The sequence below is a fragment of the Cibotium barometz genome, chromosome 8, assembly GCF_041138505.1.
Source record: "Cibotium barometz isolate CiBa-2024 chromosome 8, ASM4113850v1, whole genome shotgun sequence".
Lineage (NCBI taxonomy): Eukaryota > Viridiplantae > Streptophyta > Polypodiopsida > Cyatheales > Cibotiaceae > Cibotium > Cibotium barometz.
This window is the reverse complement of record NC_141053.1, coordinates 30,293,386-30,316,416: the sequence shown is the minus strand read 5'-3', so window position 1 is coordinate 30,316,416 and position 23,031 is coordinate 30,293,386. Positions and strand designations below refer to the sequence as shown.

The window sequence follows — 23,031 nt, the reverse complement described above, 5'->3', positions numbered from 1 at the left end:
AAAGAGGAGATTGATGTTGCTTATGTATCACTATAGCCAACCTGAAACTTGTCACCATTTGGGCATTCTCCGCACTTTGGACCTATGGACGAGCTCCATAGTGTGGACAAGATGCCTAGTTGGCAAAGGACCTATGTCCACACCAAGGGTAATGTAGACTAGCACCTAGTGGTAGGCAACTTATGCCTACACCAAGGACCAATAGGATCTAGTAGGCCATGAGGTGTTGGTCCACGCCAAAATCCAGATTACAGCATTATTCCGACGGGGCCTCGAGAACCAGCTGGCCCAGAGAAATCTTGCCTATGCCCGGAATTACCGCCAGCTATAAGCTAAATGGAAGGAAATTTGTCCAACACTTTATGCATTGCATCGCATATTTGCATACCAGGAATATGCCTTCATGTGAAATATTTTGCTGTCTACAAGAACTGTATGTCTATGTTGTCGATGTCCTACAAGGTGCACGCGTGCGCGCACACACAAAGTCGAGCTCAGAAACGTGAGAGAGAGTGATGCTTGAAAAGTACTCATAGAATAATGATGAAAGTACAAGGTAATAGTCCTAGGGCAAAGTGCCCAACACAGCAGAGTGTTCACACGGGGAAAAACCCTGCCAGCACAGGGTAAAAAGTGCCCATGTGTAAGATTGTTCACACCACGACTTCCTGGATGCCAAAGGCTAACAAAACCCTCTGAATTGAATGGTGTGAACGTACACGGTATGTGACAGATATCCCTAAAAATGGTAGCAAGCCTAAAGCTTGGCAAAAAGCTTCAAACTTCTCCCTGGAAAAGGACTTGGTAAACTCATCTACCACATTGGCCTATGCACGCACGTAAGTCAAGGCTCTCTCTCCTCCATGGAGCCTCTCCCTGACATAATGATAATGCACCTCAATGTGCTTTGTCCGCGCATGAAAAACCGGATTTCGTGCCACTGCCAATGCACTCTAGTTGTCAGTGAAAACGGTGGTAGAAGACAGCTGTCTAATACCAAGATCTCCCAATAGACAACAGAGCCATACACACTCCGTAGTAGCTGTGAATGCTACCCTGTACTCAATCTCACAACTAGAAGTGGCCACTGTCAACTGCTTCTTGCTAAGCCATGAAGTGCATGAACCCCCCAAGAAGGAAACAGTTACTACTGGTTGATATCATAACGTCCTACCCACACTGCTTGGGAAATCAAATGGTTTGTGGGTCTTTGCCAAGCCCACAACACCCACATGGACAAATTTTCCGACCTTGCAGCACCCCTTACAAAGCTGCTGAAGGACGTGAAGACAGGTCGCTAGAAAGTGTCCATTATGGGAAAAGCACTTGAGGCCTTCCATGCATTACAGAAAGTAACCTCAGAAGCAACACTCCTGAAGCTGGCATCATGGGATGACCCCATTCGAGGTTATATCACTGACGCTAGCAACCTTGCTATCGGCGTTGTTTAATAGCAAAAAGACATACCAATGGCTTATTACAGCCGCAAGTTGAATGACACCGAGAAGAATTATTTGGTATATGACAAAGAGCTTTTGGGGGTGATCAGAGCTCTTAAGCATTGGAAACTTAAGGGAGGGAATTCACAGTAAAGACTAATCATAAGGCACTTATATGGTTGCAAACCATGCCTAGTGTCCAATGGAGTGACAAGCAAGTCACTATCAGTGAAGGTGGTCAAGCATAAAGAAGTCGCATTGCCATAAAACAATGCAAAGTCTTAAGTGCCTTTAAGGTAACGAAAGACACGCTTCACCGCTTGCCATTGCCTAGTGCCAGGGCAATGCATAAATCTGCTCAATGGTGACACGGCAAGTGGCAACATCAAATGGCCCGGAAGAGTCCTCAAGTGATAGCCTTAAGCCTGGTTCTATAGGAGTAGAAACGGGTTTGCAATCTGTCAGTTGAAACCTTTCTAAGAGATGCTTGTTGTATCTCCGCTGAGATAGCATAATGCCCCCGTCAACTACTATAACTGAATACCTAAATAGTAATGCAAAAGCCCCACGTCTTAAAACATCAAATGCATGCTATAATTCAGCTATGAAAGCTGAAATTTGTCTCTCATCAGGGCCAATCATGGAGTAAATCATCCACATAAAAGTTCAGGATTATGAAATCATCCCCTTGTCTACAAACATAGAGGGTACTCTCAGTAGACTACTCTGAAAACATGAGAGATCAAGTACGCATGAATTTTTTGACACCAAGCACGACGGCCTTGTTTAAGGCCATAAAGTGCTTTACGTAATCTGCATACTTTAAGCTCTACACCTTTCTGAGCAAAGCCAGGAGGCTACGATACATAAACCTCCTCTTGCTAATCACCATTCAGAAAAGCAGTTTTAACATCCAACTGATGCACATTCCAACCTTTATGCACAACCAATGCAACAATAGTGTGTATGGTAGACATACGTGAAGTAGGCGCAAAAGTCTCCTCATATTCAATGCCCTCTCGTTGGGCATACTCTTTGGTGACTAAACGGGTCTTATAGCGATAAATCAAGCCATCAAGCTTGCGTTTCAATTTATACACCCACTTTGTGCCTATGGCGCGCTTACTTGTGGGCAAGTCAAATAACTCCCATGTAGCATTTTTTTCAATGGAGTCCAACTCCGAGCGCATGGCTATAACCCAATCATCACTCTCCAATGCATCAAAATGAGAAAGTGGCTCCTCATTACATGCGGTAGCAACAAGGGCTGTCTCAACAAAATAAGATGCATGTCAAGAGGCAACGCGTGTACAACCTGGCATAAGTGTCGGCAGCTTGCTGTCATGCAAGGTGCCAATGAGTCAGTGGGAAACTCTCTGTGCGTCACGAATCATTGCATCCTCTTCAACCAATGCATCATCCATGGCATCTTGATCAAAGTGTGACAAATCTTGAGCAATATAGGGAATGTTTGGCTACTGATTTTCAGCAATAACATGGGGCTGATTTGGAGCCAAAGCAGGCTCAACACGTTCAACACCTACACCAAATAATGGCAGCAATGTATCAAAGACATCTAGGGCATTAATTGATGGTTGCAACCTAAATGAAAGCATGGGCTGAGATGTATATTCATCAAAGAATACATCTCTGGACACAATAATCTTCTTGGTGTAAGGTACATAAACCATGTATCCCTTGCTCTCATTGCTATACCCCACAAAAATACATTTCAATGCTTTTTCTTCAAGTTTATGTCTCTAATGTGCTGGTACATGCCCGTAAGCTAGACACCCAAAAACATGCATATGAATAATTACAGGAATTCTACCATTCCAAGCCTCATAGACTGTCATAGACTTCAACGCTTTAATGGGACAGTGATTCAGCACATAATTAGCATTAGCACAAATGACCGCCTCAAGCCAAAATTTGGATGGCAAATCCTTGCTTTTTAGCATACATTTGGTCATTTCCATGAGTGTACGATTACGACGCTCAGGCACACCATTCTGTTGTGGTGTATAAGAAGTAGTACACTAATGAGAAATACCACAGGACTGCATAAAAGCTATAAACTTATGTGACAAATATTCTCCCCCTCGATCGATACGCAATGTCATGAGCTTATGCTGCAAGCATTTTCAGCCATAGGGAGAAACTGTTGGAAAGCTGAAAATGCATCAGATTTAAACCATACACCCAACAAAAACAAGTGTAATCATCAATGAAAGTCATAAAGTACAAATGTCCTGCAAAAGATGGTGCCCTCATAGGGCCACATAGATCAATATGTACGAGCTGCAATGGCTGAGTAGCTTGCACAATACCATCCTTTGGAAAGGACTGACGATGCATCTTTCCAAATATACATCCCTCGCAAACATGCTTGTGTGGGAGTTGCATAGGTGGCAACTCATAAACCATAGATTAACGCGGTAAACGCATAAGAGAAAGAAAATTAAGGTGACCAAACCGAGCATGCCATAGTAGTGTCACGCATAACCTGTGATGTGGAAGCATCGTAGCATCATCATGAGAATCACTACTCCTGTCATACATGTCAAGCCTATAAAGGCCATTGCACAATGTACCAAAAAGCATAAGAGCATCGGAATCACGTCTATCATAAATGGAGAAGCAATGAAACTAATTCTATCATTATCCAATATGGATACATTTTCTGCATGATTTGTAACAAAAAAAAAAGTAATAAGAAATGGATCTCTTTATTTCTTTGTTGTAAAATACAATATTATCTACAAGGGGTATAGGAGCACCATGTGCGCCTACATGAATACATATCTCTACCCTTATGTACAAAGCCGAGTTTCTTTACATACTCAATCTGAGGGTTATGGTGATAAGTACAGGGCATGCCAAGAATCACATCAACAAATGAGACCGTGCCTACTACGAAATCCTCATGATCAAAATAAACCCCAATCTAGATGCGGTTCTTTTCAGTGATAGAAGTGACATGTACTTTAAGTCCTTGGAAAGCAACTTCATGTATCAATACAGTGATACTCTATTCCCAATGTATTCAACATAAAGGATATGAAATTATTTATAGATGCATCATCAAAAAGTACTAGTGCATCATGATGATTAACCTCTCCCCATGTTTTAAGCAACTCTTTGCTCTTTTGATCTTCCCTTGTGTTTCCTTGTACATTGGGAATAGCATTTGCAGCTGGCTTTTGTGCTTCTAGGACATCCTCTTTTTGCAACAATGGGTAATCTTTCTTCATGCATCTGTGCTGAGACAAATATGAGATTCCTACGAATCCTAGGTACATACAAAGTATCTACAAGAGTAAATATGTTGTAATATGCGGAAGCTTCGGAGAAGGATCGGTACTTCAAAACTCAGAAAACAGCACTCTTTTCGCGACGGAATTAACGCACAAAGTGAAAGACGATGTGCAGAAAAAATAGAGAGAGAAGGGGGAGATGGAGAGGACACAGTATTGGGTCCCAATTACCCTCTGTAGGGCCCCCACCACGGATGGTGTATTTGCTTTATTAGAATAATGTAAATCTGAAAACAAATACAAAGTACTTGACCTTTTCTTGGCTGGAAAACCTGCCCTTGACCTTCAGTCCTTCACCCCTTTGCTTTAGCAAACTCTTGGCTGTCCTGGCCCTTGAATGCTTGATGCACTTGGTGAATTATGAGATGGAATCATGGATTATGGGCTGGGGTATTTATACTCTTCATAGCATCCAGTCGGCTGGCTTCAGGGAGCTCCACGACTGAGTTTTATTAATAAAGTGTTTTCACACTATAAATACCTTCTGTCCAGCCTGCGCATGTATTCACACTGCTGTCCAGCCTGCGCAGCCTTCTGGGGCAGCATCCTGGCTGCTGGGCACCATGCGCATGAACCAAGAAGAGTACCCCTGACTGCTGGACAGCCCTGCGCAAGGGTACTGTACTGCTGGGCAGTCTGTGTGGGCTGTCCCACACTTGGCTGACAGCCATTCTAGACCTTGTTGCCCAGCCGGCTGGCTGTCCCAAGGCCCTAAGGCTGGCCGACAGCCCTTCCAGCCCAAGCCATGGCTGGTGGGCACAATGTGGGCCCTCCTGGCCCCTTGGGGGTGGTTCTACACCTCCCCCATGCCCACACTACAAGTGCAAGTGCAAGATCTTCTAACTTGGGGTAGCCCTATGGGCTGGCCCCATCTCTACATGCAAACCTACATGCCTACAGAGGCCTGGCATCCAGTTGCAAACCAGATACACAGAACATCTGACATCATTCCAGAGGGAGACTCACAGCGCGGACTGGCACTGCTTCATGTGCAGGACAATGCACACCTGACCTTGGACTCATGTGCAGGACGATGCACACCTGACCTCGGACGACTGAGATGGATCCCTGGCTGACTCGTCCCGGACTGGGCTCACATGGGACCAGTTCACCATCCCAGGTCCTGCACCTTCTGTACAGAAATGTCTACGTGACATCCAAGTGCGGGATGCACGTGACATCCCCTTCTGCTTAACTTGACGGAAGCTGCATAGCCTCCAAATAATCCGTCAATAATGCCGGATAGTCTTCGAAAAATTCTTTGTCGAGCCATACCGCTTCATGAGTTCCTCGGTCCTAAAACTTCGTGAGGAACTGTCGTAGTCTTCGGCCTGAGCCATGCTTGAACCGGTGCAGAAGGATCTGTTCTGGAACCATTACTTCTGCTTCATCAATGATGTCTGGTTCCGCTTCGTCTTTGACCTCTGAAGGGGGTGGACCTGCATCTGGCTTTAACCAACTGACATGGAATACATCGTGCATAGTCCAACTCGGAGGTAGCTTTAACTGCAGACACCTCATTAATCTTTTTCCGGATGGGGAATGGACCGAAGCTCCTGAAAGACAACTTTGGGCATCGCTTGCCCACTTGCTTCAATCTTTGCTTCATAATCCCAAGATATACCCAATCTCCTTCCGAAAACTTCATGTCCCTTCGGTCTTTATTGGCCTGTCGAGTGTAGGCCTCTTGCGCTTTAGCCAATCTGTCTTTAACGGACTCTAGGATCTCCTGGTAAGACTCCGTCACTCTGTTCGCCTCCGGTACTGAAGACGAAGTCCTGGTTAACAACGACTGGAAGGGCCTTCCAAACGCTGCCTCATATGGAGTCCTGCCAATAGCTGAAGAAAAAGAGTCATTCAAAACAGCTTGAACTAAAGGCAAAAACGATTCCCACTTACCTTGCTGATCGTGGACATAACACTTCAGCACATCAAAGGCCAACTGGTTGTATATCTCTGTCTGGCCATCTGTCTGTGGGTGGAATGCACTGGAAAAATTCAACTTAGTACCAAAATTATCAAACAATGCCCTCCAAAAATGACTGGTAAACTTGGCATCTCGGTCTGACACTATGGTCCTAGGAATCCCACCAATCGGGTACCAATGCCGAATAAATAGCTGGGCAACATCCTCGGCGGTCACATTGGCCCTGCAAGGAATAAGCATAACAAATTTGCTGAACCTGTCAACAATAGTTAAACACTGTGTATTACGCTTACTCGGACTGGGAGGCAGATTTGTGACAAAGTCCATGGAAATGTCTTGGAAAGGACCCTCAGGAATTGGCAAAGGCTGTAACAACCCTATCTTCTTTCCACGAGGAGCTTTCACCTTTTGACAAATGTCACAGCGTTGTACATATGTAAACACATCACGCCTCATCTTTGGCCAATAGTATTGCCGTTCTAATTTCTCCAGAGTCGAATTCATGCCCCTATGACCACCTGTAATGGCGTCATGGGCATCATGGAGAAGAGCTGCCCGGAATGATTTCATGACACACAGTCGGCCTTTGTAGTAAAGCCAACCATCGCGTATCAGAAAATGGCATGGTCCTGTGGCATCCAATGCCTGTTCCCACTGAGTACCGAATTCCTCGGAATCCGCGTACGTGTGCTTCATGTCTTCTAGTCCTGTACCAACAAGGTCAAGTCTAGTGGTCTGAATCGCAGATACTTGTCCCTTCCTGCTCAAAGCATCGGCCACTGGATTGGCCTTTCCTGGAAGGTACTCAATCATGCCACCACACTGCTGGAATATCTGACTCCAGCGGTGTTGTCGATCACTCCACTGTGCACTTGGCATCGTCTGAATCCAACGCAATGCCTGATGGTCAGTGCGGACCTCGAAGTCACGGCCATACAGGAAATGTTTACAATGTTTCAAGGCCTGTATGACTGCTAGGAGTTCACGATCATAGACTGAGTAGTTCTTCGGCAGGCAGTAACTTACGAGACATGTAAGCTACTGGATGACCATTCTGTTGCAATACACCTCCAATTGCGATGTTACTTGCATCGGTGATCACTTGAAATGGTTCGTCCCACGAGGCAAGGGCTAAACAAGGCGCTTCTGACAAAGCCACCTTGAGGTTCTGGAATGCCTCCAACGCTCGTGGAGTCATTCGAATCTTTTGCCTCCTTGTTTTCACTCCCTTTAGTAGATCGGTGAGGTCTGCCGAGAGATCAGAAAACTTGTCAATGTGGGTGGAATATGCCTGGCATATACCCACAAATGATCTAATGTCATAAGCAGTCTGAGGTACTTCCCAGTTAACAATCTCGGCCACTTTAGCCGGATCAAGTCGAATGCCTTCAGCACTAATTATATATCCCAAGTAATGTACCTGGAACAGATAAAATTCTGACTTCTTTTCATTGATATAGAGCTCGTTGCTTTCCAGCAACTTAAGGACTTTCTCCACATCAATGTCATGCTGCTCAACTGTAGCTGAAAATATGAGTATGTCGTCCAGAAATATGAACACACACACTCCAATCAACTCCCGGAAAATACGCATCATCATGCGGTTAAATGTAGCTGGGGCGTTCGTCAATCCAAATGGCAAAACCACAAATTCATAGTGGGCCCGTTCTGTACGGAAAGCTGTCTTGGGGATGTCCCCCTCAACAATCCGAACCTGGTGGTACCCACTCTTTAAATCCAATTTAGAGAACACCTTAGCTCCATTCAGCCTCTCGAGAATATAGTCAATTCGAGGCATCGAGAATCTGCTCTTGATAGTCAGCTTGTTGAGTGCACGATAATCGACACACAACCGAGAAGACCCATCTTTCTTCTTGACAAATAAGATCGGTGCTGCAAATGGCGACACGCTGGGGCGGATGAAGCCAGCTTGCAACAATTCTTGGAGTTGGCGGTCCAACTCCGATTCCATTGCCTTAGAAAGGCGATACGAAAACTTGCTCGGGGGTTCCGAGCCTGGGAGGAGGTCAATCTTGTGATCCTCCAGTCTGGACGGGGGGAGCCGGGGAGGGAGACTGTCCCGAAGAAAAATCTTCTGGAACTTTTCATGGAGAACCGAGTACTTCTCGGAAGCACTGGCCACCGTCTGGGCTGTCTGGATGTAAATCATCGCACACTGTGCGCCTTTCCTGACTGCTCGCTTAGCTTGCAAGTGGCTTATGAGCGGGAAGTTTGGAATACCTGGCTCACACTTAATGGTCACCGGGGTGTTTGACACATTCTGATCAATCTGGAACGTGTGCTTGTCCCACTTGACATCAGGAAGAAACTTGTGAAACCACTGGATACCCAAAATTATGTCTGCTCCTACAAGAGGGGCAACCATAAAGTCACGCACAAACTCTATGCCCTGAATCACTAATTTAGCACCTAGAGCTTCATACTTGACGCTCGTTGTCATACCTGTGCTAAAACCCTCAACCTGTTTGTCCACCGGAGTCAGCTCGAAACGGGCACGCCTAGCGGCCTCTTCCGTGACCACATCCTCCGTGCTGCCGCTGTCAAACAAGACAACGACTCTCTGGCCACCTATGTAGCCAAAGGACTTGAGCAATTCATTGCGCTCATACTCCTGGTCATGGGCGCCCTTCTGCTTATCTTCGAGCTCCCGGCTAATAATGGCTCCAACTGAAGCACCGGGGGTTGAAGAACTAGGGGTAGCCGCTGGGGGTCTGTGTGGGAGCTGTGCTCACCACGGAAGCTGTGGAGGCGGCGGCGGCCTTTGGAGGTTTCTTCGGACAATCCCGAGAAGTATGTCCTTTTGTGTGACAAAAGTAACATCTACCCTCCTTCCTGTACTGAGAAAGCTCCTCAGCACTCAACTTGCCACCTGTCTTGCCTGCCTCCGCTTTTTGGTCTGGAGTAAGCTTAGACGCATTGTTCGAGTTCTTGGAGCCAGAGGCTCCTGGGCTCTGTCCTGGGAAAGACCCCGTCTGGTTCTGGCTTTTGCCCCCCGAGGCGTTAGCCTTAGGAGAAGCCGGTTGGGAAGTCTTGGGCTTGCCACCATTGTGTTTCATTTCTGCACTCTGCGCAAGCGAGAGTGCGTCCTCAAAGGTGGCTGGCCTAAACATACGCACCTCCCATTAGATTTGCGTGTCCAGGCCATACAAAAACTGCCCTTTCTTGTCCGTATCAGATAAGCCTAATTGCAGACACAAGGTCGAAATTCTATTGGCAAACTGAAGGACTGGTTGCGCGTTCTGACGCGCTCCCCTGAACTCGTCTTCGAGTCGCTCAAGGTAGTGGGGCGGTAGAAACCGCTGCTTAAGGTCACGGACGAACTCGTCCCACCCATAAGCTGCCATACCTGATCTGGTGTGGGCATGAGCCCACTGAGTCCACCAAGGAATGGCCTCACCTTCCAAGTACCAACTGGCTAAGATCACTTTGTCAATATCTGATTTCCTAACTGCGGCAAAGTAAGCTTCAAATTGATGTAACCATGAATACAGAGTAGTGGGATCGAGTTTACCATTATACTTACTGAAATTCATTTTCTCGAGAAAATGATTCGAGGGCGCCGCCGGTGTCAATCTGGCGTCCAAAGCTCTGAGGTAACGCTCGTGTTCCACTCGTCGCATGGCGTCGTCTTCGCGTTGTCGAATCTCCAATGTGCGCATCTGCATCTCAAGCAAGGAGCTTGGCTGCGGCTGTGACCCTGCGAGAGGGTCCCTATGACGAGGATCTGGTAGCTGGGATACGGAAGGAGAGGGAGGAGGAGATGGAAAACGCGACGCTGGAGAGCGAGAACGCTCCTCCAGAGCCAAAATCCGCGCCTTCTGCTCATCCAACTTGGTTGTCTGGTCTGCGATTGCTCGCATCATCTGCTGGAACATGTCTTGTACACTCAAGCCGGGTGCCCTAGCTGGGCTGCCTGGTGCACTCTGGTCCCATGGTTGTGGTTCTCTCTCGTCGCCAAAGCTCGCCATAGCGGGAAAATGCAGTTCCTTTCCGGAACGCAATCTGACCATCCACTATCTGTGTGGGAGACTTCCGGAGGCTTCCGGAGGCTAAAAACCAACCGTCCTTCGAGGGACAGGAGTCACTCCGAAAGGGGTAGTCCACCGGCGTCTAAAAACCAACCACACGAGCGAAAAAATTTTCTGGTTTTCTTTGCTGAATCTTTGTCCTTGAAGTGAGCTCTGATACCACTGTAATATGCGGAAGCTTCGGAGAAGGATCGGTACTTCAAAACTCAGAAAACAGCACTCTTTTCGCGACGGAATTAACGCACAAAGTGAAAGACGATGTGCAGAAAAAATAGAGAGAGAAGGGGGAGATGGAGAGGACACAGTATTGGGTCCCAATTACCCTCTGTAGGGCCCCCACCACGGATGGTGTATTTGCTTTATTAGAATAATGTAAATCTGAAAACAAATACAAAGTACTTGACCTTTTCTTGGCTGGAAAACCTGCCCTTGACCTTCAGTCCTTCACCCCTTTGCTTTAGCAAACTCTTGGCTGTCCTGGCCCTTGAATGCTTGATGCACTTGGTGAATTATGAGATGGAATCATGGATTATGGGCTGGGGTATTTATACTCTTCATAGCATCCAGTCGGCTGGCTTCAGGGAGCTCCACGACTGAGTTTTATTAATAAAGTGTTTTCACACTATAAATACCTTCTGTCCAGCCTGCGCATGTATTCACACTGCTGTCCAGCCTGCGCAGCCTTCTGGGGCAGCATCCTGGCTGCTGGGCACCATGCGCATGAACCAAGAAGAGTACCCCTGACTGCTGGACAGCCCTGCGCAAGGGTACTGTACTGCTGGGCAGTCTGTGTGGGCTGTCCCACACTTGGCTGACAGCCATTCTAGACCTTGTTGCCCAGCCGGCTGGCTGTCCCAAGGCCCTAAGGCTGGCCGACAGCCCTTCCAGCCCAAGCCATGGCTGGTGGGCACAATGTGGGCCCTCCTGGCCCCTTGGGGGTGGTTCTACACCTCCCCCATGCCCACACTACAAGTGCAAGTGCAAGATCTTCTAACTTGGGGTAGCCCTATGGGCTGGCCCCATCTCTACATGCAAACCTACATGCCTACAGAGGCCTGGCATCCAGTTGCAAACCAGATACACAGAACATCTGACATCATTCCAGAGGGAGACTCACAGCGAGGACTGGCACTGCTTCATGTGCAGGACAATGCACACCTGACCTTGGACTCATGTGCAGGACGATGCACACCTGACCTCGGACGACTGAGATGGATCCCTGGCTGACTCGTCCCGGACTGGGCTCACATGGGACCAGTTCACCATCCCAGGTCCTGCACCTTCTGTACAGAAATGTCTACGTGGCATCCAAGTGCAGGATGCACGTGACATATGTCCCCACTACATGACGTCAACTCCATATTACCAATGCCTCGAATTGCATATGATGCATTATTAGCACACAGAACTGTACCACCTGATGGTACATCTCTCAAGGTAGCAAACAGCTTCTTACAAGAGGTAATGTGTTTTGTAGCACCACTATCGAAGTACCAATAAGCTTGAGATAAAGAAAAGCATGAAGCAGACATAGAAATAGCACTGCATGTGACTGTCAATGCATAGCCATCACGTGCGAATTTTGAAGTTTGCCTCTTCATTGGTGTTACATGTAGTTGCACCAAGACCTTGTTGTTGCTTCTTTTTCTCTCTCTCTTTACTTTTCCTACATTCCTCAATTACATGACCAAGTTTCCAACAATAGTTGCATCTCTTCTTCTTCTCAGTCTTCTCCTCTTTAGACTTAGGAGGATCTGAATGGACTTGTGCTTTGCCCTTAGGTTTAGCACTAGAACAAGCCCCAGGAGGCAGCACAAGCCTAATCTGCAGCAATCATGCTGTTCGGATTGGACCGGGACTGCTCTTCCTATAACAAGAGTGTAATATGCGGAAGCTTCGGAGAAGGATCGGTACTTCAAAACTCAGAAATCAGCACTCTTTTCGCGACGGAATTAACGCACAAACTGAAAGGAGATGTGCAGAAAATAGAGAGAGAAGGGGGAGATGGAGAGGACACAGTATTGGGTCCCAATTACCCTCTGTAGGGCCCCCACCACGAATGGTGTATTTGCTTTATTAGAATGATGTAAATCTGAAAACAAATACAGAAAACTTGACCTTTTCTTGGCTGGAAAATCCTGCCCTTGACCTTCAGAAGTCCACCCCTTTGCTTGGCAATCTCCTTGGCTTGACTGGCCCTTGATTGGCTTGAGCACTTGGTGAAAACTGAGATGACTGATGGGATTATGGCCTCCACTATTTATACTCCTCTTGAGGAGCAGTCGGCCAGCTGAAAAAACAAGCTATGTCCCACGACTGGTGAAATTCAGCAATAAATGCTGAATTAAATCCCAAAAAATACTACCTTTTTTCCCTAACAGACTGAAAGTGATGCGCCTGCTTCTGATTGGCTGGACACCACTTTTGTCCACAATCCCAAGGCTGGGCAGCTTGTATGGGCTGCCCCATACATGCCCTACAGCCATATAAAGGCTGTAATCCCCTGGAGATTGCCTGATCTGTGCCCTAGGGCTGTCCTACAGCCCCTCCATGCCTGGTGGGTTCAGCCTGGGCCTTCCTGGCCCTCATGGGGGTGGTTCTACACCATTCCCATGCCCACACTCAGATCCGGGGTAGCCCTATGGGCTGGCCCCTTGTCCTAAACATAATCTACTCAGTAATCTGGCATCCGGTACCATACCAGATACACAGAACCACTGACATCATTCTAGAGGGAGACTCACAGCGCGGACTGGCACTGTTTCATGTGCAGGACAGTGCACACCTGACCTTGGACTCATGTGCAGGACAATGCACACCTGACCTCGGACGACTGAGATGGATCCCTGGCTGACTCGTCCCGGACTGGGCTCACATGGGACCAGTTCACCATCCCAGGTCCTGCACCTTCTGTACAGAAATGTCTACGTGGCATCCAAGTGCGGGATGCACGTGACAAAGAGAGCTACCAAATCATCAAATGTGTACAAATATGAATTTCTCTTCATCAAGAAGCAAATCCTTGATAGGATTCAGGCAAACCATTGAGAACCGTAGAAACAAGTGAACTGTCAGGTATCACCTCATCAATATTGATTAACTGCTCTTGCAAATCCTTAACACGCGTGAGAAATCCATCCATAGAATCACCCTCAGTCATATGCTCCAAGTTAAGCTTTTTCAAGAGATAAGCTATACGAGCTTCTGTCACAAATGGACGCGTGGTTATACAGAATTTAGCACTTAAATCACAAGATTACCATCCTTTGATCACTGTCTTATCCCACATACATAGCCATACACCACCGTCTCTTCCAAAATAGCTAGGCATGAAAACAATTCACAAATGCTATACTTGCCCACAAGTAGCCCAACTACAAGCTAGCAATATGGTGCCTAGCACCCCTCACCAAGATTGCCCAGCGATCTCGAAGAGAATGGAAGGCCACCTTTCTACAAATGTAGCTTAGCTTCAATAAGATCCACCACCCAGTGGCTGAAAATCAGCCTTAGAAAAATGCCCACCACTTCCCAAGGGTTCTCCCCTGTAGAAGTAGAGCAACCGGAACCAAAATGATTCTTCCATAGCTCCAATCTTTGGGAAAAATCTTCTTCTTCTTTTGCAAGCTTGAATGAAGGATTTCAATTCTGAAAATCAGAATTCAATCATACTTTACATACTTTTCTTTTGAGTTAACTAACTTGCATGACTTCCTATGGAGAAAAGTGAGCTTGCATGATTTACTTTTAAGAAAAGTGAGCTTGCATGCCATATATTTTTAGGTGCATGAAAGAATAAAGCATTGCATGTTGCATGCATGTAGCTAGAAAAGCTTGCATGTCGCATGCATGGGGGTTTCTAGCCATGCATGTCGCATGCGTGGGGGTTTCTAATCATGGAGAAGAAGATCATCAACCATAAACAACCGAGCTGCCATGCACGCATGCATGGAGATAGAAAACCTGCATAAGAGTGGGTTGCCTTCAAATAGCAACTATTCCTATACAAATCCATCCATACAAGTTAACTAAAGCCAAATTATGCATTATGCTAGCCCATGAGTGCAATCCAAGTGTCCCTAGATCCATAAGCTTCTCATGCAATGAAATCCAAGCATTGTCCGGACAAACAAAACAATAGACACAAATAAAAATAAGCAATGCACACAAATGTATGCATTTAAACACATATTTTGGAAGAAACCCCATCTATTTACATGTACTTGAAATTTACAAAGGCTATGGCATTTGGCTCTCCAAGATCCATCAAATGTCCATGTCATTATGTATTGCATTTGGTTCTCCAAGATCCATCAAATGCCTAACATGCTTCTTTGTAGCCAAGATCTCGTAGATGCAACTAGCATACATACATGGGAAGCTTAACCATAAACATACCATGGCTACATGTAGTGTCGAACACCCATGTCCATGGATAATAGAGAATTCATAATATGAATCCCAAGAAATTAGGGAGTAGTTACAACTTCATTGTGGATCTGACATAAAGAGGCAAGTATATCCCATGCACTTTTAGAAGACGTGCACGAACGGATATGAGGGATGACTTGCCGTTTACACGAGAGAGCAATCAAGGCATGAGCCTGCACATCTTAAGCATCCCATCTGAGTTGTTCTTGTGTAGAAGGGACAAGTGCAGGCGGTGCACTTCCATTGGAACCAGAATCACTCATTCCAACAGTGGATCCCCCTAACGTGCTAGCTACAGATGTGGGAACAAGCAGCCTTAATTCAACACCAAGTACATATACCCACAAATTCTTTGCAAACACTACATGCTTCATTATATATGCCCAAATGGCATAGTTAGTCCCGTCAAGCTTGTCCTCCGTAGAGAGCATCCCCCAAATACATCATTATTAGCCATGTCTCAAAGGTAACTAACAATCTTTCCCAAGCAAATATCGTTGCACAATGCACTACAAACCCTCAATGTCCATGAAAGGTAGGCTTTTGTGATACCCAATGATTCACTAATGACAAGGATCTACAAATGTATTGAGATGACTAAGTGTAAGGATAGAAAAGTTATCTGCAGGGTACAAGGATCTTGGACTCTTTTACACAGGAGGGGGGATGGAGTCAGACTCCAAGGTTGGAGTGACTCATATTGGGGAGGAGATCCAGACACGAGGAGATCCACATCAAGCTGCTACAGTTTTTCCCTCGGCTCAGGAGCGGTTTCATGGAGCAGTAAGCGGCAGCCAACTATTGCCTTGTCATCGATTGAGGCAGCCAACTATTGCCTTGTCATCGACAGAGGCAGAGTACTGGGCGCTGCTTGTGGTGCTGCTTGCGAGGTTGTGGTTGCGGAGGTTGCTTGGCGAGATTGGGTTTCCACAGAAGGAGCCCACAATCATCCAGTGCGATAACCTGAGCTGTATAGCTATTGCTCGGAACCCGGTCTTCCATGCCCGGACCAAGCACATAGAGATACAATATCACTTTGTTCGTGAGAATATCTTCGCTGGTGATATCTTGCTTCTTTATTGTTCGACAGAGGACAATGCGACGGACCTCTTCACGAAGTCTCTACCTCAGGCTATGCTCCGGCAGCACCCCAGCTCACAGAGATTGGTTCCACATCCAGGAGCTGAGAGGGGGTATTAGCAATCATCTCCTGTTTGTATATTTACACCACGGCCTCTGTTGTGGGTGTGCCCGCCCGATTTAGGTGTTTTCTCATTTTTTCCCACTCTCCATATTTTTTCCTATTTTTTCCAGGTGTGGGAGGCTGTCATGTGCCTCTTGGCTGATCCAAACACTGGCCGACTAGTTCTACTTCCCTGTATGCTGGCCGACTAAGAGTAGCTAGCCGACTGGAGTTGCAGCAGGTTTATGGTGTTGTCGGCTCCTTTTCTACTGGCCGACTAGTCATCAGGGGCCATATAAAATGGCCCCTTGGCCACCCACACATTGTATTCTGATTTTGGGTTTTCTTGTGTATATAGCAGAGTTATGCACTTCTCTCTCTCTCCCTCTCTATTGCTGTGTTTTTCTGCAGTGCACTTGCTCTTGTGTTTTCAAATCTTGTCTTCATCTCCGCTACATATTCTGACAAGAATGTAGAGCATGGAGCACCAAGCGAACCGAGGCGCAGCACACGGAAGACAGCCATCAACCGGTTGGGTCCCCCCTCCCCCACCCGAACATCCTATGAGACCACCAATAAAGGTGGGGGGTGAATGGGCATTTAGCCCTATACAGAAGGGTCAAGTTGACCCCAACCCACTATGTGGGATATTGCACTGCCACATGGCAGCATGAGGAGCAAGAGAGCAAGATTTCATTCCAACATCAATTCATAAACACACTTTCGCAAGCACCCATGTTACAATCAAACTTAGTGGGACTCTTGCCACCATACCCAAAAGCCTTGGTTTTGGCCTTATCCTTGGCTGGAAATGCATGATCCCCACCATGGGTTACCTGTAAGATTAGCTCTTGTCTCCTCCTCCTCTGCAAAAGCAATCCCACTAACTCATCAAAATTGAACTCATCAAAATTGAAGGGATTGGCACCTCCTCTCATCAAGAGATTGAGAGAGGTATGGAGTTGAGACAGGAACCAGGCAAAGAGTTCAAAGTGGTTGAGACCAACTACCTCTGTAGTTGTCACATGCACGGAAGCTTTGTGTCTTCTTTCAGCCCTAGACACCTCTCCATGGGAACACATAGATGCAAAACACAAAGTAGAGATGGAGAGAAGAAAAAGAGAGAGAGACAGCTGTAATTTCAGTATGTTCATATTGTACAAAAGGGTACATCAATCTTGCAGCCATAGGCCTGCCTTGAAAAGGTAATCTTGGAAGAGCCCTAGTCTAAGACACAGTCCGTAAAGGACTGAATGAATCAACCGATGCTTAGCTGAACCTTTTATAGGCACTTGGGACAGCCCCGTAAGTAAAAATACACAAAATATTAGAACTGCACCCGACCAGCCAGATAGTACTCCCAGTACCCTCTTGACCAGGTCTTGATCCAAAGGGATCTTTTTTGGTATCCTCGAGCCTGCTCAAGCCCTAAAAGATCTCTTTATCTTCTGCCCTTAAGGGATTTAGCCCAGCATGTCCATGTGCATGCGCATGACACTAGTATAACCTCATCAATATTCAGCAATTGTGAAGTCTCAATAAGGCCTCTTGGGGATGATATAACTCTAGTAAACAGAGACTCCTATGATCTCAGTAGTGTATCACTTGCATAAAGTGGTAAAACCCTCTCTCAAAAGAGAATGAAAACCCCCATATTTCATAATCACTAGGCCTATGAATAGGTAGTGCTCCTCAATCTCTACCTCTTTGATCAATTATAGTGTCCACATTCTCACTTCTCTGTGGTATGCCCTTTGCTCTCCCGCTCTCTATCTAAAAGCAATCAGACAACGCTCTCAGCTGACCCATGGAAATCCTCATGGAATGAGACGTGTCTATAAATATCCAGGTTCCTCAATAAAACCATCCTCCATGAGTCTTGTTGAGATTCGGAGCCTCTGTGTGTGTCCACCTCATGTGTGAACCCCTGTTTGTGTGTCTACGCGTATGTATGTGTGAACAACCCCTAAAAGGGTTGTTATTGTTCTAGTAGCGTGTGAACACACTCTTATAAGTGGATAAGATAAATGGACCATGTGGCATCCACTTATTAGAGTGTGATATTTGTATGGGTCAAAAGATAAGGCCGCAATCCTACAAAAGCACTTTGTACTGGGTGAGTAAACTAAACTTCTATCATATCAATAAATCTATCATTGAGTCGTGCAATACTCTCTCTCTCTCTCTCTCTCACGTGCACACCCAGTTGGTGTGCAGGTGACATAGCATTCATAAGCATTAAGCGGGGCATTCATGAGCATTAAGCAGAGTATTCAAGCTTTAATCCAGTTATTACAGCAGTTCATTGAGACGGACGCTTTTTGACAACGCGTCTTCACGCACTTGAGCAGATCAGTGAAAGGAGCTACAAGGTCGAAAAATTTGTCCATGTGGATACTATATGCTTGGCAAAGACCCACAAAGGAGCAGATCTCTTGTGCATTCTTGGAAACATCCCATTCGAGAAATACCTTTTCAGGGTCTAGGCTAATCCCAAATAATGGACTTCTACTCCAAATTCACACTTTTTTTGCATTGATGTGGAGCGCATTGTCTCACAAAAGTTGCAAGACCTTTTCGACATCCTATAGGTGCTTCTCCGTAGTGGCAGCAAAAAATGAGTATACCATCTAAGAAGATGAACACGCACTTTCCTATGAGCTGCACAAATACCCGAGACATCATCTTGTTAAACGTGGCAAGTACATTGGTGAGACCGAATGGCATCACCACAAACTCGTAATGGCCACGTTCAGTCCTAAAGGCTGTTTTTGGAATGTCAACCGTAAAGATCCAAACCTGATGATAGCCACTCTTGAGATCTATCTTTGAAAAGAACTTTACACCGTTGAGTTGCTCAAGGATACACTCAATCCTGGGCATTGGGAACCTATTCTTCACTGAGTGAGAGCTACGGCGGAAGATCATCCTTTAGCATGATGTTCTGAATCTGTGCTAGGAGATCATCAAACTTTAGCGTTGATGGGGTTGCTGACTCAACAACAGCAAACTATTGGCTACCAACATAAATCAATGCACACTCGGCTCCTTTTTAGCTTGTTGGGCCGGATGTGTGAAATTAGGGGAATACCTGGAATGCTCCAACACCATCAATAATCGTAAAAGTGTCTTGCCTCCAATCAGGAATGGATGCATACTCTCTAAACCATTGAATGCCAAGAATCATATCACACCCCAAAAGATGTGAGACAATGAAGTGTCGCTGAAATGTGGCCTTTTGAACCATGAATGAGAATTGTTGGAGCCTTATGAGAGGTGTGTGCGAAGACCGGGTGTGAACCCCTCTACATCCAAACGATGGGGTACGAGAGTACAACTCATCTTTTTAGCCAACTGAAGAGAAATGGCATCCTCAGAGCTGCCCATATCAAAAAGAACGATGAACTATTGTCCCTTTGCTGTGCCATAAGCACGAATGAGGGCTTTCTTTTGCTCCTCAACCTCGCCCTCCTGCTTATCGTCAAATACCACTGTGGGTACGGCGTTTAAGACAGAGGCTTTGGTTGCTTGTGCAACCTGCCACTTGGTACAATCTTTCTTACCATGCCCCACAATGTGGCAAAAGAAACATATATTCTCCCCCTTATACCGCGTTTGCTCTTCTGGTTGGAGATATCCACCAGTGATGCTCTCCTTGGCCTTTTCCCCAAGTGTTTTCTTAGGTGCAAAGGTTTTATCCTTCTTACCTCCTGAAGTGCCCTAGGATTCTTTCTTATTGTCTTTGCTATTCTGCGCCCCCCCCCCCCCCCCCCCCCCCCCCCCCCCCAGGAGATGATGACTGTTGGGTTGTGGATGATTGTTATTGGGGTTTGGAGCTAGTCTGGGGTTGCTTGGGCTTACCTCCGTTCAGCATCATTTCTTGATTCTGAGCAAGAGTGAGAGCCCTATCATAAGACTATGGCTCAAAGTTACGTGCAGTCAACCTAATCTTCATATAACCCTGTCATAAGACTATGGCTCAAAGTTACGTACAATAAACCTAATAATCGTATCCATACCTCTAATGAATTGTTTCAATTTATCCTCCTCAGATATACCTAACTGTTGTGCTAACGTGATTACTTTATTAGAGTTAGTTAGCACAGGTGACCCATTTTGGGAGAGTTTGTAAAACTCATCCTCAAGGTTGGTCATGTACTGTGGAGGAAGAAACCTTTCTTTAGGTCGGACACAAAGGTGTCCCATACATATTGTGGAGCCCTGTGTACGGGTCTACATGTAGACTCAACCAATGCTACCACCAAGTGACCGCTTCTCCTGAAAAGGTGAGGTGCCGCTAGGTGGACTCGATCTCGTGGATTTGAAAGCTTAGCCAAAGGAAAATATGCATTAAAAACCTTGACGGGCACAAAACTATGGATAGTAGAGGAGTTAACACCAGAAAAAGAGAAACAAAAACGTGTAAAATTTGCCAAAATTCACAAAGCAGGCAACTTGCCAATTTTCGGTGACAAAATGACCCTCATTCAAGAATTCTACAAGCCTAAACCACCAAACCCTCAGTCTTCAACTAATGTATCTGCCAACCTTGACACCCCACTGATGTTTTCTTTCAGTTTCAGTGGTTCCTTAATTTAGTACTTAACTCAGCTGAGGACCTTTAGATTTCATAGAAAGAGTGCACATAGTCAGGTGGGGTATTCTCAAGCCCAAAATTCAATTTGCAACTAGCAGTAAAGGCACAATTGGCCATGGAATAAGCATCTCTTACACAATAGGGAGGCAATGCTTCCACGGGCATTTTAACACGTACAAACAAAGTCTCTTCCTTTGACTCATTGGTCAAACCAATGGCCATGTATGGACCTAGTTTTGGGAAGTCAATCTCACATTTCTTGACTGGACCTCAGTTGAAAGGTTATAGGTACCGCCTGATATGCATAAAGCCCTCCATCCCACTTCACACCATTTTAACAGACTTTATTGTGCCTGCTACACATAGATGCCTCATTTCAGCTGGTCACTTACATAAAAAAGCTACAGTATCTTGAGGACACAAGTTACAACAGGGCACATTGACTCCTGTGGTTGGTCTTATGTTCATCCATGCACTTAGCATCACAGAGAGAAGAGTCCTGCTGGTATCAAAAATGACAAGATGCATGACAACACATGGCATCTTTATAGACTATCCTGATCCACCACCGAGACAAAACTATATAGAGTCATCAGAGATTATCCACAAGACATGTACAACCAGAGACACTCCCTCTCCAAATGAGCTGGTATAGAGATGAGCTTGAAACCAGACCACTTTCTCAGAGTGACAGAAGATTGGTTTATCTCGGTGGGATCCATTCAGGATTTCCATGTGCTAGATCGGAGTGTTGTTACAAACAACTCAGACTTCACATTGCGGTCGAGAGAGCTACTAAAGGGTATTTGACATGAATCTAAAGAGCTCTCTCTCTCTCTCTCTCTCTCTCACACACACACACATATATAATTGAAACAAGAGGGAAGTCAGAGCCACACAAAAGGAAGGCAAGAGGGCAGTGTTGAGAGAGGGGCAAGCACTCTTTCAGAAGTTATGAACTTCAAGTGCTCGACTGTCAACTGAATGCGCAAATGAAATCAAAGAAACTATATACGTTTCAGAAGTTATGAACTTCAAGTGCTCGACTGTCAACTGAATGCGCAAATGAAATCAAAGAAACTATATACGTTTTTCAAACTCTTTTGTAGGGTCCGGAAGATCTAGGATTTGATTTGATGGCCTCCTGTGGAACGATGCAAACTCCATTGATCCCAGATGAAAATTGGGGGGAAAGAAGTGACTTCAAGCTCCACTACGAGCGGTTCGGAGCAGGCAAAGGGGGAAAAAGCCTGCAAACTCCCTCTGAACATTTACACACACACACACACACACAGAGAGATGGGCTCTTACGGATGCGAGAGACGTTGGGGTCTTCATGCTGGATCTCGTTAGCGACTTGGAGGATGGTGTTGATGTTGGAGGCCTGGGCGAGAGAGACAGGTACAGAGTCCGGGAGGTCACTGCCAGGGCCGCCAGGCCGAGAGGAAGGGGGCGAGAGAGCAGAAACCACTAGACGCCTCCAGTTGTGGAGGACCCTCGTATCCATTGAGGCTTGGCTGAGCACCCTTCGTCAAAGCCAGGGCTTCACAGAGGGGGAGGAGGAAGGCGTTGCCGGTCAGGGATTGAGTGCATTTGAAGCTGTGGATTTACTTTTTTAACTTTTTCCCCTTCCTGAAAAGCACTTCCTTTGTAACAGTAGTGTTGAACTCGTTGGTGGCTTCAAACCTGTCCGCCTGCTGTCCCGAACTTTGGGCGCCTGGCCAATTACTATCTCGCCATATGTCTGAAGGCCCTAAGAGGTCCTTCAAATCAAGTAAGGTCCTCTATAACTCATGGACATGGAGTCTCCCCCCTCGATACCGCACGACTCCACATGAGTGTATCAAAAGAATGTCACCTTTACCAGAACGCCATCCAACTCTCTGCACCACACACAGAGCTCCCTACATCCTGCATCCCATAGTGCCTAACCAAAGGTCCTATGCACACCCCGTTCCCAAAGTGGGTCCCCCATAGTGCCTAACCAAAGGTCCTATGCGCACCCCATTCACTAAGTTGAGCTTCTTCTGCTCTTTTTTTCATTCTACTGCCATCCTCTACATTACAAATGGAGGGATTTAACTTCAA

At 46.1% G+C, this 23,031-nt stretch overlaps 1 protein-coding gene across 1 annotated transcript in view; it reads right to left on the bottom strand.

The window, feature by feature from the left end:
* Positions 1-22,576, bottom strand: part of LOC147636139 (callose synthase 10-like) — a 117,402-nt gene extending 94,826 nt beyond the window's left edge. The window contains exon 1 of the mRNA XM_086801588.1: positions 22,255-22,576. Within this exon, the coding sequence (XP_086657714.1) occupies positions 22,255-22,450 (196 nt within the window). The 5' untranslated portion in view covers positions 22,451-22,576. The remainder of the gene's footprint in view (positions 1-22,254) is intronic.
* Positions 22,577-23,031: the final 455 nt, after the last annotated feature.